Source organism: Erithacus rubecula, assembly GCF_903797595.1.
Source record: "Erithacus rubecula genome assembly, contig: scaffold_110_arrow_ctg1, whole genome shotgun sequence".
In the NCBI taxonomy this organism is placed as follows: Eukaryota; Metazoa; Chordata; class Aves; order Passeriformes; family Muscicapidae; genus Erithacus; species Erithacus rubecula.
The window spans coordinates 124,954-138,562 of NW_027636301.1; the positions used below are offsets into that span (position 1 = coordinate 124,954).

General features: G+C 49.4%; 1 protein-coding gene across 1 annotated transcript; it reads left to right on the forward strand.

The window, feature by feature from the left end:
* Positions 1 to 416: 416 nt before the first annotated feature.
* On the forward strand, positions 417 to 1,349 carry LOC306815246 (olfactory receptor 14J1-like; the record flags this gene model as incomplete). The annotated part of the gene is made up of 1 exon (XM_079331842.1): positions 417 to 1,349. One exon carries the CDS (start codon positions 417 to 419, stop codon positions 1,347 to 1,349), a length of 933 nt encoding a protein of 310 aa, XP_079187968.1.
* Positions 1,350 to 13,609: the final 12,260 nt, after the last annotated feature.

Below are 13,609 nucleotides of genomic sequence, written 5' to 3' on the forward strand. Positions count from 1 at the left end.
TTCCAGCTTCACAGCAAAGACAAAAGAGTTTCAAAAAAGTGACTTTTAAATCGGACCTTACAAAACATCCACTTTATTTTTAAGCATGTTTTAAGCACCCTCACCCTGAAATAGAGAGACATGAAAAGAGCAAAGGCATCTTTTTGGAGTCAGCAGTCTGACTGCACTGGGGTACAGGGAGCCCCGTTTTCCATCTGTGCTCTCCAGTGTTCAGACTGAGAGCAATGCTGAAGATGAGGCAATAACTCAGCAGAAAAAACCTGAATTCAAAAGTAATAAAAGAAGCTAAATGAAATTTCCCCCAAAAAAGAGAAGTAATATTCAGTGTAAAAAAATAGAATAGGATTGGCTCACGGAAATCTGTCCCACTGTGTCAATGTTTCCTTTCAACAGTCCACAATACCCCGAGTGAGGAAATGTCCAACAGCAGCTCCATCAGCCACTTCCTCCTGCTGGCACTGGCAGACACGCTGCAGCTGCAGATCCTGCACTTCTGCCTCTTCCTGGGCATCTCCCTGGCTGCCCTCCTGGCCAACGGCCTCATCATCAGCGCCGTAGCCTGCGGCCACCACCTGCACACCCCCATGTTCTTCTTCCTGCTCAACCTGGCCCTCACTGACCTGGGCTGCATCTGCACCACTGTGCCCAAAGCCATGCACAATTCCCTCTGGGACACCAGGAACATCTCCTACTCTGGATGTACTGCTCAGGTATTCTGCTTTCTTTTTTTCATGTCAGCAGAGTATTATATCCTGACCATCATGTGCTATGATCGCTACATGTCCATCTGCAAACCCCTGCACTACGGGACCCTCCTGGGCAGCAGAGCTTGTGCCCACATGGCAGCAGCTGCCTGGGCCAGTGCCTTTCTCAATGCTCTGCTGCACACAGCCAATACATTTTCCCTGCCCCTGTGCCAGGGCAATGCATTGGGGGGGTTCTTCTGTGAAATTCCACAGATCCTCAAGCTCTCCTGCTCCAAATTCTATCTCAGGGAGCTTGGGCTTTTTGCAGTTAGTGTTTGTTTAGCTTTTGCCTGTTTTGTGTTCATTGTTTTTTCCTATGTGCAGATCTTCAGGGCTATCCTGAGGATCCCCTCTGAGCGGGGACGGCACAAAGCCTTTTCCACCTGCCTCCCTCACCTGGCCGTGGTCTCTCTGTTTGTCAGCACCGCAGCATTTTCCTACCTTAAGCCCCCCTCCATCTCCTCCCCATCCCTGGATCTGGCACTGTCAGTTCTGTACTCAGTGATGCCTCCTGCCTTGAACCCCCTCATCTACAGCCTGAGGAACCAGGAGATCAAGGCTGCAGTGTGGACACTGATGACTGAAAGATTTCGGGAACATTAAACTGCTTGCAAATTTATGCAAATCAATTATAATAAAAGAAATTTTCCATAGTACTTGTTGTTTTGGTTTTGGAGCTTTTTTTTTTTTGTTCTACTTCTTTATTATTTTCCATAAAGAAACCTAATTGTTTGTGCCATTTCTCTTTTTGTTTCTCTCCACTTTCCCTGTGGCCACAGACTGTATCAACGAGGGCTTGTGCTACAAGTGGTTTTAAAGGAAAAAAAGGATCTCCCAGCAAAGTTTTCTCCAGGGATGTCCTTTTATTCCCTTCTCTGGAGCTGCAGCAGCAATGTCTATGTGCAGAGCTGGGGCAGATCAGTGCTGGCACAGCAGCTGTGCCCAGCAGCAGCAGCAGCTCTTGGTGTTGCCAGTGCTGCTCTCGTGCCACAGCCCCACTGCCCTCCTGCCCCTCGTGTTGCTGCAGGGCCTGAGTGCTCTCAGGGCTGGGCACAGCCCTGGGGGTGGCAGCACCAGGGCTGCAGCAGGGACAGGCCATGGGCACTGCTGGGCCAGCACTGACGCCTCAGGGCAGGGCCTGGGGGCTCCAGGCTCCTTGGCCAGGCTCTCTCCACAACACTTGGCCAGGCCAATGCTGAGCAGAGAAAACCCCTGTGAGCAGCCCCAGGCTGGCCAGGGGCAGGCTGTGGGCAAACAGCATGGCTGGTGCTCTGCAAGGTCCCTGCAAGGGGAAGACTCTGGCAAGGAGCAGCAGAGCAGGGGCTGGTCCATCCCCACTGCACTGGACAGCCCAGGGCAGGGTCCCAGAGCGTCCTCATGCACCTGCCAACAACATCCCCCCTCTGCAGCCCTGGCCTCTCCCCCAGCTCACACAGGTGCCACATCCTTGCAGGCACAGACACGGCAGCACTGGCTCAGGAGCCCCTGTTTGCAATGCACAGAGCAGGCATCAGCACCCTCATGGTGCTGCTGTGGGGAGATGGAGCTGAGTGAGCACAAATGCCATGAGCCCCTGGGGCCAGCAAGGGCTGGGGATGGGAGAGAAACCACTCAGGTTTGTCGTGGCCTCTGCAGTCAGCCAGAAAGTTTCTTCCCATGAGCTATGAGTCTCCAGTCCCACTGCAGACATTGTTGCTCAGAACCACAGCTGCCTTGTAGCCACCCCAACACAGCCCTGAGCATTTCCTCTGCTTCACTTTTCCTTTCTTTCTTCTTTCCTGATCCACATTTATACCTCTTGCCCATCCATGTCCCCTCCCCTGCAAAGTGCCCATCCCTATTTTACCATTACTCTATGGCTGCACTTCCCATTTCAGTATCTGAGCTGGCATCATGGGAACATCCCTTGGGGAGCAGGATCATCCTACAAGTGCTTCAGGAATTGTCTGCAGGCTCCTGCAGTGCCTCGTGCTGCTCCCTTGCCAGAGGCATCACAGGCCGGGGGGGCACATCTGGGCTGCTGTGTCTGGGTGTGGGGCTCCCTGTTGAGGGCAGTGAGGAGGGGCTGGAGAGGCTCTGCAGGACTGACAGCATGGGCTTTGGGGATGTGTGGAGAAGCTGAAGGGCCTGGGCTGCTGGACGTTCTGAAGAGGAGGCCTGGGCATATCTTGCAACTGCTTCAGGGGTGGTTTCAGAGAATCACAGAATTTAGCAGGGCTGGAAAAGATCTTGGAGATCATCAAAGTTCAACCTGTGCCCTGAAACCATGTTGTCTCCCCTGAGCCTCCTCTTCTTCAGGATAAACATCCTCAGCTCCCTCAACCACTCCTCAAAGGACTTGTGTTCCAGACACCTCATCACCCTTGTTGCCCTTTTCTGGACATGCTCCAGCCCCTCCATGTCCTTCCCAAGATGGGACATCCAGAACTTTACAGAGCACTGAGGTGCTGCTCAACCAAATCTGAATACAGTGGAAGAATCACTGCCCTGGTTCTGTTGGCCACACCATCCCTGATCCAGGCCAGTAGCCTCTGGCCTTCTTGGCCACCTGGGCACACTGTTGGCTCATTTACAGCCTGCTGTCCATCATTGATCCCAGGTTCTTTTCTACCTCTCCTCTTTCCAGACACTCTATTTCTAGCCTGTAGCACTGTATGAGGTGGTGTGGTGATAGTGCAGCACTTGCTGTTGTTAAACCTCACTTTGTTGGATTTGGGCCTTGGATCAAGCGTGTACAGGTCCCTCTGCAGAACCCTCCTGCCTTCAGTAGATCCACACATGGTGTCCACACCAGTGTACCTTTAAGGCCTCAGGGTAACAATGGTCTCCATGATTCCATGCGGTCTCACAATGACACAAAGTCACCTTGGTTCCATTGAACCTCTTAGTGTCAAAAAGTCCTTGGTGCCCTGAGGGTTTGCAGTGCCACAGTGGATCCTTGGTTCCATGAGGTCTCACAGTGCAGGAATGCTCTCCTTGGCTCCATAGCATCACAATGCCCTCTTGGTCCCAAATGGGCACCACAGTGTCAAACATGTTTCCTTCATTCCAGGAATCCCTGAGGAGCAACACTGGCCCATTGGTTTCATGGGCCCTGCAGTGCCACAGTGGTCCCATCATTACACAAGGTCCTGCTCTGTCACAATGCTCTGCATGGCCCCACAAGGCCCTGCAGTGTCTCAGTGGCCTCTTGGTTCCATGAGGCCTCTGAGTGCCACCATGAATTCCTTGGTGCTGCAGTATCACAATGAAGCCCTGATTACACAAGATCCTGCAGTGTCATAGGGACCCTTGGTTCCATGGGGCACCACAGTCTCACAATTTTTCCCTCACTTCCAAGAGTCCTTTCAGTGGAACAATGGCCCCTTGATTCCATTGGCCCCAGGCTCCCACAAGGCTCTCCTTGGTTCCACAGTGTCACAATGGCCCCTTGGTTCCACAAGGCCCTGCAGTGTCACAGTGGCCTCTGTGGTTCCACAGGACCCAGAGTGTCACAATGGATTCCTTGCTTCCATGTAGCCCCACAGTGTCATAGTGGCCCCTTGGCTCTGTGGTGTCATGTTGTACACAGTGTCACTCTGGTCCTCTCAGTTCCATGATGCCCTGCAGTGTCACAATGTCCCCTTGCTTCCCCACGGCCCTGCAGTGTCACAATCATCACAGAATCAGCCAGGCTGGAAAAGACCTTGGAAAGCATCAAGTCCAACCTGTGACCCAACAACACCTTGTTACCCAGACCGTGGCACTCAGTGCCATAGCCAGTCTATCCTGAAACACCTCCAGGTACAGTGACTCACCCACCTCCCTGGGCAGTTCAATGCAATGCCCAATCACCCTCTTAGTAAAGAATATTTCCTAATGTCCAGCCTAAACCTCCCCTGGTGCAGCCTAAGGCTGTGTCCTCCTCTCCTGTTTCTGTTCCTTGGGAAAAGAGCCTGAGTCCCGCTGGCTGCACTCTCCGGTGAGGGAGCTGTAGAGAGGGATGAGGTCTCCCCAAGCCTCCTCTTCTCCAGGATAAACATCCCCAGCTCTCTCAGCTGCTCCTCATAGTACTTGTTCTCCATACCCCTCACCAGCTTTGCTACCCTTCTCTGGACACGCTCAGCCCCTCCATGTTCTTCCTAAATTGGGGGCCAACAATTGGACGCAGCATTTGAGTCCTGTCCAACCAGTGCTGAACACAGGGGAAGAATCACTGCCCTGCTCCTGGTGGCAACTCTGTCCCTGATCCATAAAAGTTCTAGGGGTGGGATGAGGGAAATGGTGGCAAGGGTGTGGGAAGAAAATCTGACCAATTGTCAAGTCACTCATGAAGGGTCTTGATTTTCATATCAGTTCAGACTGCATTAGAAGGTGCTGGGAGTTAATATCAGTTGGGCATGTCTGATATCAATCTATAAACAGGAAAAGACAACAGGACAAAACTGTTCTCTCTGCATTGTTTTCAATATAGTATATTTAATTGGAATACACTTCTGAAATCTTTCTAATTAACCACAGAAGAATTGAGAACTAAAATAATTCCCAGGGGCTTTTTTTGTTCTGGTGTTTTCAACAAATGTTTATGAACCTTTGTCACTGAATTCTTGAACTGAGGAGCTCAAGAAAGAAGAGGCCTCTGGAAAAGTAAAATTCATCAACAGCCTCCAAGTGGCTGAGGTTCCATCCTCATCAGAGCAGGAATGAGCAGAAATTGGCACAGCTTTGTGGCTGCTCCAGCTCTGGGATGGGCCCTGGGCCTGGAGCAGGAGCAGCTCTGGAGGGCCTCAAGGCTGGGGCTGTTGTGCTGGCCTGGGCAGATGGGATGGCAGCAGGGGCTGCAGAGCTCTCAGGAGCTCAGGGAGAGGGGAGCAGGGCACACAGGGAGCCTCCTTTTGCCTTGGCGAAGCACCTTCCTTATGACAACCACTAAGCGCTGCACCAACTGACCACACCCCACTGACCACACCCCACTGACCACACTCAGTGTACCAAATGACCACCCCCACTGACTGCAACCAACTGACCACATCCTACTGATCACACCCCACAGACCACACCCACAGCCCACAGCCAACTGACCACCCTGCCACTGACCAAAACCATTGACCACCTCCTACTGACCACTCCCACTGACCATGCCACTGACTACTCCATATGGCAACATCCACTTATCAGACCTCACTGAGCTCCCATACTGACAGCAACCATTTACCACGCCCAGTAAACACACTCACAGACCACCTCTGCATACCACGCCTCAATGACCATAGCCCACTAACCATACCCACTGACCACAACCAGTGACCACACCCATTGACCACAGCCAGTGACCACTCCTATTGAGCACAACAACTGACTGCACCCACTGACCACATCCTTTGCCAAGACACCAATGCCCACACCCACTGACCACATCCCACCGAGTTCTCTCACTGACCACACCCACTGACTGCACCCACTGACCACACTCACTGGCCACACCCACTGACTATAGGCACTGGCCACATGCTACTCACTGCCCTAATGACCATACCTCCACTGAGCACATCTCACTGAACACACCAATGGACCACACCCCAATGACCCCAAAACTGACCATACCCCAACTGAACATAACCACTGAGCACACCCATATCCAATAAACCAATACCCAGACCCCACTGACCACACCTACTGACCACACTCCACTGACAAACTGACCATACCTTCACTGACTGCACCAACAACCACATCCCCTGACCACCCAACTGACCACCCCAACCCAGCTACCGAATTGACCACATTCACTGACCACAGCCACTGACCATACCCACTGACCACAATCCAATGGCAACCTATCTGACCAAATTCTCTGGCTAGAACTGCTTATCACACTCCCTCTGACCACCTGCGCTCACCACCCCCAGTGACAACCCAACTGACCACACTACCATGGACCACAGCCACTGACCACATCCCACTTCCAACCTTTCCAGCACTGACCACCCCCACTGACCACACCCACTGTCCATACCCACTGACCACAATCCACTGACCATACCCTTGTCCCACACACCACTGTCCACCTCCCACTGACCATCCCCACTGATAACATCCTCTGACCACTCTACCACTGACCACAACCACTGACTACCCTGCAGTTTACCCTTAATGACCACACTCTTTGACCACAACCCACTGATCACTGCCACAGACTGCACCCGTTGGCCACTACCCATGGCCACACCAACTGACTACCCAACTGACCACATCCAGTTACCAAGCCCCAGCGACCTCCCAACTGACCATATCCACTGACCATAGCTACTGATCACATGCCACTGCCCACACACAATGACAACACCCACTGGTCACACCCACTGGTCACACCCACTGACCACACCCATGAGAACCCAACTGACCTCACCACCACTGACCACAAACACTGGCCATAAACCACTGACCACACAGACTGGCTGCACCCATTGCCAAAATGCTCACACTCCACTAACCACACCCACTGAGTACATCCCACTTACCACCCAAATGACCATACCTCCACTGAGCACACCCACTGAACACATCCACTCAGCCCATCCACTGACCACACCCCAATGACCACCCAACTGACCACACCCCCATTGACCACAACCACTGGCCACACCCACTGGCCACACTTCACCAGCCACTTAACACTGACCACACCTATTGGCCATACTCACTTCCCATTCCAATGAGCATAACCACTGACCACACTTCACTCCCCTCCTTAATGACCACACTTACTGGCAACACCCACCAATCACCAATCACACCTCACTGACCACTGCAATGGCCATGGCCCACTGACCTCACTCACTGACCAAACCCACAGACAACATCCCAGTGACCAAACCACTGACCACATCCCCACTGACCACCCCCATTGACCACATCCCACTGACCACCTAACTGAACATTCCAACTGACCACACCTATTACATCAATTCAGGTTGTGGTGGGAGACAGAGATCACACAAACCCTCAGTGATCCATATGATAAAAGCTTTCTTTATTGTTTGGGACTCTTCTTAATTGAGGGTTTGAATGTCCCAGATAAACACATGTGATTGGTTGAGGTCTTAACACAACCATTTCCCTGGCCAATGATGCATCTGCCCTTAGGGTTCAATGCATTGGCTGGGATCCTTTCTATGTGTTCAAATCCATCCGATCATCTCTCACCCAGGGAGTCTGTTACTTCTAGGCTGCTGTGATGGTTTGTAAAGATTCCCTGAAATTTTTCTCAGCCAGGAACTGGGCAGCCTCCCATGGACCTGACAAGGACCAATTGGTGTCTGATTTTTAATATTGAAACACTGTTACACTAAGGCAGGCCAGGGGTCTATGCACAGACTCACGAATGGGACTGGATTGCTGTGGAATGTCTCTCAAGCTGCTTAATTTTTTTTTCTTTCCTCCCAAGCATCAGTGTCACTACAAGGTTGGAACAGTAGGAAGATGCCAGAAGCTCATGCTCTCAGCAACAGCCAGAGAATAGTGATGTTACAATGCACTTTGAAAGTTTTTTGGCCAATCACAAAAAGCAAAAGCATGATGTCAGTAGTTTCATCCAACCACTATAAGTTCATGTACCTTTGGTTAAAATAATACTTGCTTATTTTGAATACAGTACCTACATGTAAGCCTTAAAATACAATGCACAGAGGTCCAGTATTAAGCTTAGACCTTCCTAATATCTTGATAGATATACTTTTCTGCAGCTTAGAGAGTTATTCTAGTCAAGTGTTAATACACAGACCATTGCTCTATTTGTCCTTGCTTTCTACGTCATACAACTTTTCTGCTGACATGCCTTATGCTTTCTGCTTAGCTCTAATTGCAGTTCTGTTGTCTCTGAGGCCTGCTTTATTGCAGCTTTCCCACAACCTTCTGATTTTAAGGATTCCCACGTTACACCAATGAGAAAAGTTCTTTGTGAAACACACATGTAAAGGTGGAAAAACGCTGAGAAAGTTCTCTTTCGCTTCTGGCCTCAGTACAGGTAACACCGGCCCAGGCCCCTCCGCGCAGCCCACAGGCCTGGCCGGGGCTGGGCCAGGGCCGGGCTCTGACTCTGGGCCCCGTTTTCAGCAGGGTCCCCAATAGAAACGGGGAGGGGAGGCCCACGCAGCTGCCAAGATCTTGGATTCCCCTTGGCACAGCCAGGGAGCCCGTGGCTCAGCAGAACACCCAGCAGACATTCAAACCCTGCCCTGCCCTGGTCCGCGGAGCCTTTTTCCCACCGGGAGAGCGGCTCCGGGCGGCCGGGCCCTCCTGGGCAGCGCAGCCTGGGGCAGACACAGCTGGGCCCGTCCTGGCAAGGGACTCACCCTTCACTGCTGGGCAGGGGAAGGGAAACCCACCCGCCCGCGGCTGGAATTGAATGCAGCAAACACCAGAAAACAGCCATGCAGCCAGAACAACCACCACCACTCTCTGGCTGGGTCCTTACGATCCCATCCCAGTCCCAGCTGGTCTGAAATGCTCCATCCCAATTTCTCCAGCCACTGCCTGAGTGAGATATTAACTCTTTCATTGCCCAGAATGAGACTTGCAGACACTTTGTTCTCTGTCCTGAGTGAAAGAAAAGGACTAAGAAGAAGATATGCATAGAAATAGTATGAAAACACCAATGTCCGACAAAAGGAATAGTCAGGCCCCAGATGAGGGAAAGAGGAGAGTCATGGACTGAAATTTCTTTTTTTTAAGGTATGGAGAAGAGACTCATTTCCCTATAGCACATAGAGATTACAGGTTTAATTGTAGGTATGAGCAGAGGCATTTGTTCTGAAATGAGCAAATGTGTAAAGAGTTGTGATCCCATAAGTTTGAATAAAGAGGAGAGATGAAGATTCCTGCTGCCCCCCAGCAAAGAGAAGAAGAAAGACCTCTGTTTACAAAGATGAAGATAGCTTTTGTTTGAACTGTTATAATGTGGAGGAACTGCAGCGAGGGAAATATGCAACCAATCAGTGTGATTGATAAAGCATAGTTTGATTTATTGAAGGCACCATCTACATTTATAATCCAAAATACAATGACTTAAGCATATTTAGTATAATTTCATTTGTTTCAGGAACATATGCCTCTCCTACTATTGGCTCTTGCAAGCATGAGATGACCACCCCTTCTACTTTTTCAGCTACGTCTGTATACGTGCTTTTTAGCAGCAAACCTACTGCATCTATCCTCTATATAGCAACAAACTAACCATCTCTTCCTTCTCTCACATCCTCTAGCTGCAGTAGTATCAATTTTATGAATAGACTGCTATAGGCTGCCCTTGCTAATACCTGCAGTATAGCAGATAGATTCTTGCCCTGAATCCTCAGACGAGCCATTTTCATGGCCTGCTAATAAGGCCTTAGCTGAGCCATGTCCGTTACTTGCTTACCAAGCATCAACAATTCCAGTTTTTTCATTTTGTGCGATAAAACCTCGGTTCATAACTGATTCTGATATGCGTTTCACACTACGCTGCAAACATTGTAAAATGCAAAGAATAAACAAAACGGCTATCACCAAAATTATTGCCACTATAATAAATTGCTGAAACAATGAAATTAACCATGACCCCAAATGTAAAGACTTCAACCAATCAGTCAATCATAACCCAGTGTTTTTCTGACAATGATTGGTAAGCTCTTGCAGCCTGCACAGCTGTGCATGAATAGAGACAGAATGATCAGAAAGGTTCATACAGCACATCCCTTCAAAGTCCTCACATCCATGGCCCTGTGCTAAAAGTAAAAAATCTGTTGCTGCTCGGTTTTGTAAGGTAGCATGTCTAACAGAATCAACATCAGTTAATAGCTGGGAAAGAGCTATAGACGTTGCATTGGTCTGTTTTGCTGGTCAGCAGCCAAGCTTATTAAGCTGGCCCAAAGCTCCTGCACTAGCTTTGCCTGCAGTAAAAAGAGATGCTGCAACAATTTGTCCTGTTGACCAAAATTGCACTTTATCCTGACAGTCAGGCTTAAAGTCATGAGCTAATCTTTTAGTGTGAAGGTGTTTCCGATGGGCCTGTAAATTCATTGATGTATTGGGTGCAAGCAAAGTAAGCCTTCCTAATGTACATGGACCCCCTCTTAATCTGGATGGTATACCTGGCCAAGCTCTATCTCCACAAATTAAAAATATTCCTGGAGGTAAGGCAATAGGGGTATTTGCAGACACTGAAATGTTGGCAGAGGTATAATTACACCATTGTGAGGCATTCCAATATACTGGGAGGATTGCATTTACCAACACCATGTAATTAAGTCCTGGTTATTGTAAGGACTTACCAGAGTAATTAAAATTCACACAGGCATCTGCTCGAACTGACCTAAGTAATTCCAACTCGTGAGGTTCTAATGCTGCATGCCCCAAGTAAGGCACCCATTGATCCCAAGAATCAATGTTTTTTTTTTGGACCTGTAATGTTGCAGGTTGGAATGTCCCTGGGGCATGGCCAAGTGTCAAGAGGCATACCAACTTATCAGGTGGAAAAAGGATTGCCTGGTGATGCTAAGGACAGGCAGATGGCATCCTGCCCAGTTTTGTTTGCCAGGGTAACCCAGATATTAGTTTTGGATTGTGCTGGGGCCTGTACTGGTACCTATACCTGTACTGGGAGGATACTAAGAATTATTACTCCCAAGATTAGATTGTTGGTGCCTCCTAATAGCAGCATCCCACTCCTCCTCTCTTATAGTACGGTGTTGTGAAATGGCTATATGACGAGAACAAATGACCCTGAGTGCTACTGTAGCAAGGTAGCACTTAATCTGTTTGATAGCGTCCAGAAGTTACCAATGTACTAACAGTCGATATCTGTTTTCATGATTATCTAAAACAAGTTCAGCAGCTCCTAGTGAGCGATCCTCAGTTTCATCCTGAGCGTCTCGCTGCCAGCTACCTCCATGGAGGTCCCACCTACACTGCCTGCATACAGGTTGCCACAACTGTGATTGATGTACCCAAAGATTTTGTTTACACCCTGCACAACAGATTAACACCCAAGCACCACTCCCACACCCCTTAACACAGCTTAAACACCGCCTTTGCCCAAGTCCAATATGGTCGCAAACACTTGAGGGTTCCTGAAGAGCAAATGTCTCTAAATCAAGAAGGATTGTCCACTCAATCCTCTTCCTTAGAGGCTCTGGAGTTGGAGCACCAGCAGCTATACTGCTAGATAGTCCCTCAGGCATTCTCTCTCTTGATGTGTCGGGAGTGGAGCTGTTTTCAGTCGAGGTTTGATGGCGTTATATCAATCAGTTGCTGTAGTTGTTTTTGTACTAAAAGATGGGCTTGCTCAAGACTTTCCCTTTTTAGCAGCCACTGCTCTATCGGGAAAGTCCAAGTAATGGCCACCATAAAAAGGGCCATTGTCCATGCGTAGCACCAGTCCCATTTGAGCAAGCACATCTCACCCGATTAATGCCTGCACTCCAGTAGGGAGGTCCATTACTGTCACTACAGTTGATACTGTATTTTGTGCAATAGTAATGGATACTGGTTCACAACTTTTCTGGACCCGTCCTGCTCCACCGACCCCATCAACTGCCTCTAAGCAGTTTTGTAGAGGCTAGGTAGATGGCCAGTGACGCCGGGCAATAATTGTAATGTCCACACCAGTATCCAATAAGGCTTGAAGCTGTTTTTCTTGAGGGCCATACCATAAGATAACTTCCACTACTGGATGTTGTTCCACTGTGAGGGTCAGTAGTACCAAGCCTCCTGTAGATCCAAATCCACCAGCTCCTCGCACAGGGCCTTGTGCCTCCTTTACCAGTTGTTGCTGTGGGACCAGCTGAGCTATATGGCTTCCTGGAGGAATACTGATAGAAGGAAAACGTGTATGAGCCATGACCATAATTTCTCCTGTATAGTCCGCATCGATAACTCCAGGTTCCACAGTCAAATCCTGTAAGGTGGTTGAGGATCTGCCTAAAAACAAAGTTCCATAAGATTGTCCATTTAACATCAAAGGTCCACACACTCCAGTAGGGATTTTTACCGGCTTTGTACCCTTTAAAACAATGTTTATTGTGTCTGCCAAGTCCGAGCCAAGGCTGCCTCTTGTGGCTGGCCGGAGTTCGCTGGCTGGGAGCAGGGAGGGGCAGCCTGGAATACTTGGGAGGTTTGGGCCACAGTTGGTGTCCTAGCACAGCGTCCCTTTGCTCTCACCCATTCATTTTTTGTCCTCTGTCTGAAGGCTTCAGTGGAATGAGAGTCCAGCTGACAGTTACGACACCACACATTTGTAATCCAACACTCTCGGTGTATATGGCCGGACTGACCACATCTAAAGAATTGCTGGTTGAACAAGGCTTGCCGACACTCTGGGAGTCAGGAGGTTTTAGCGGTGCCAGTGCAGCAACAAAGGCTTAATTCTGAGACTCCAGCACAGTAGCAAAGGCTTGACTCTGAGACTGCCCCTCTTTTAAGGTTGATGTCGAACTATTTACTGCCTCAACTAACATAGCCTGAGTTCCCTGAGGGAATTTTACTCATACGTTCCCAATTGCCTGGTAAAGTAGCTGTCACTGGTTTACCTGGGGATTGCTATTCTGAGTAATGCACTCCTTAAGTTGAGCTTCTTGCATAAACAGAGGTACCTCTGATCTTTCTATTGCTGCAGTAAGTTTGTCAACAAAACTAGAAAAGATTTCTGTGGACCTTGTCTAATATTCATATAAGATGGTAATTCCCCTTGTTCTGGTCTAACCTTATTATATGCAGCCCGAGCTAACCTCATTGCCTCTTTTACTACATCTGACCCCAATACAGCTTGACTCTCGGGTGTGGCAAATCGACCAATCCCTATAAACTGTTCCAATGTGATCCCATGAAGCGGATCATCCTGTGCTCTC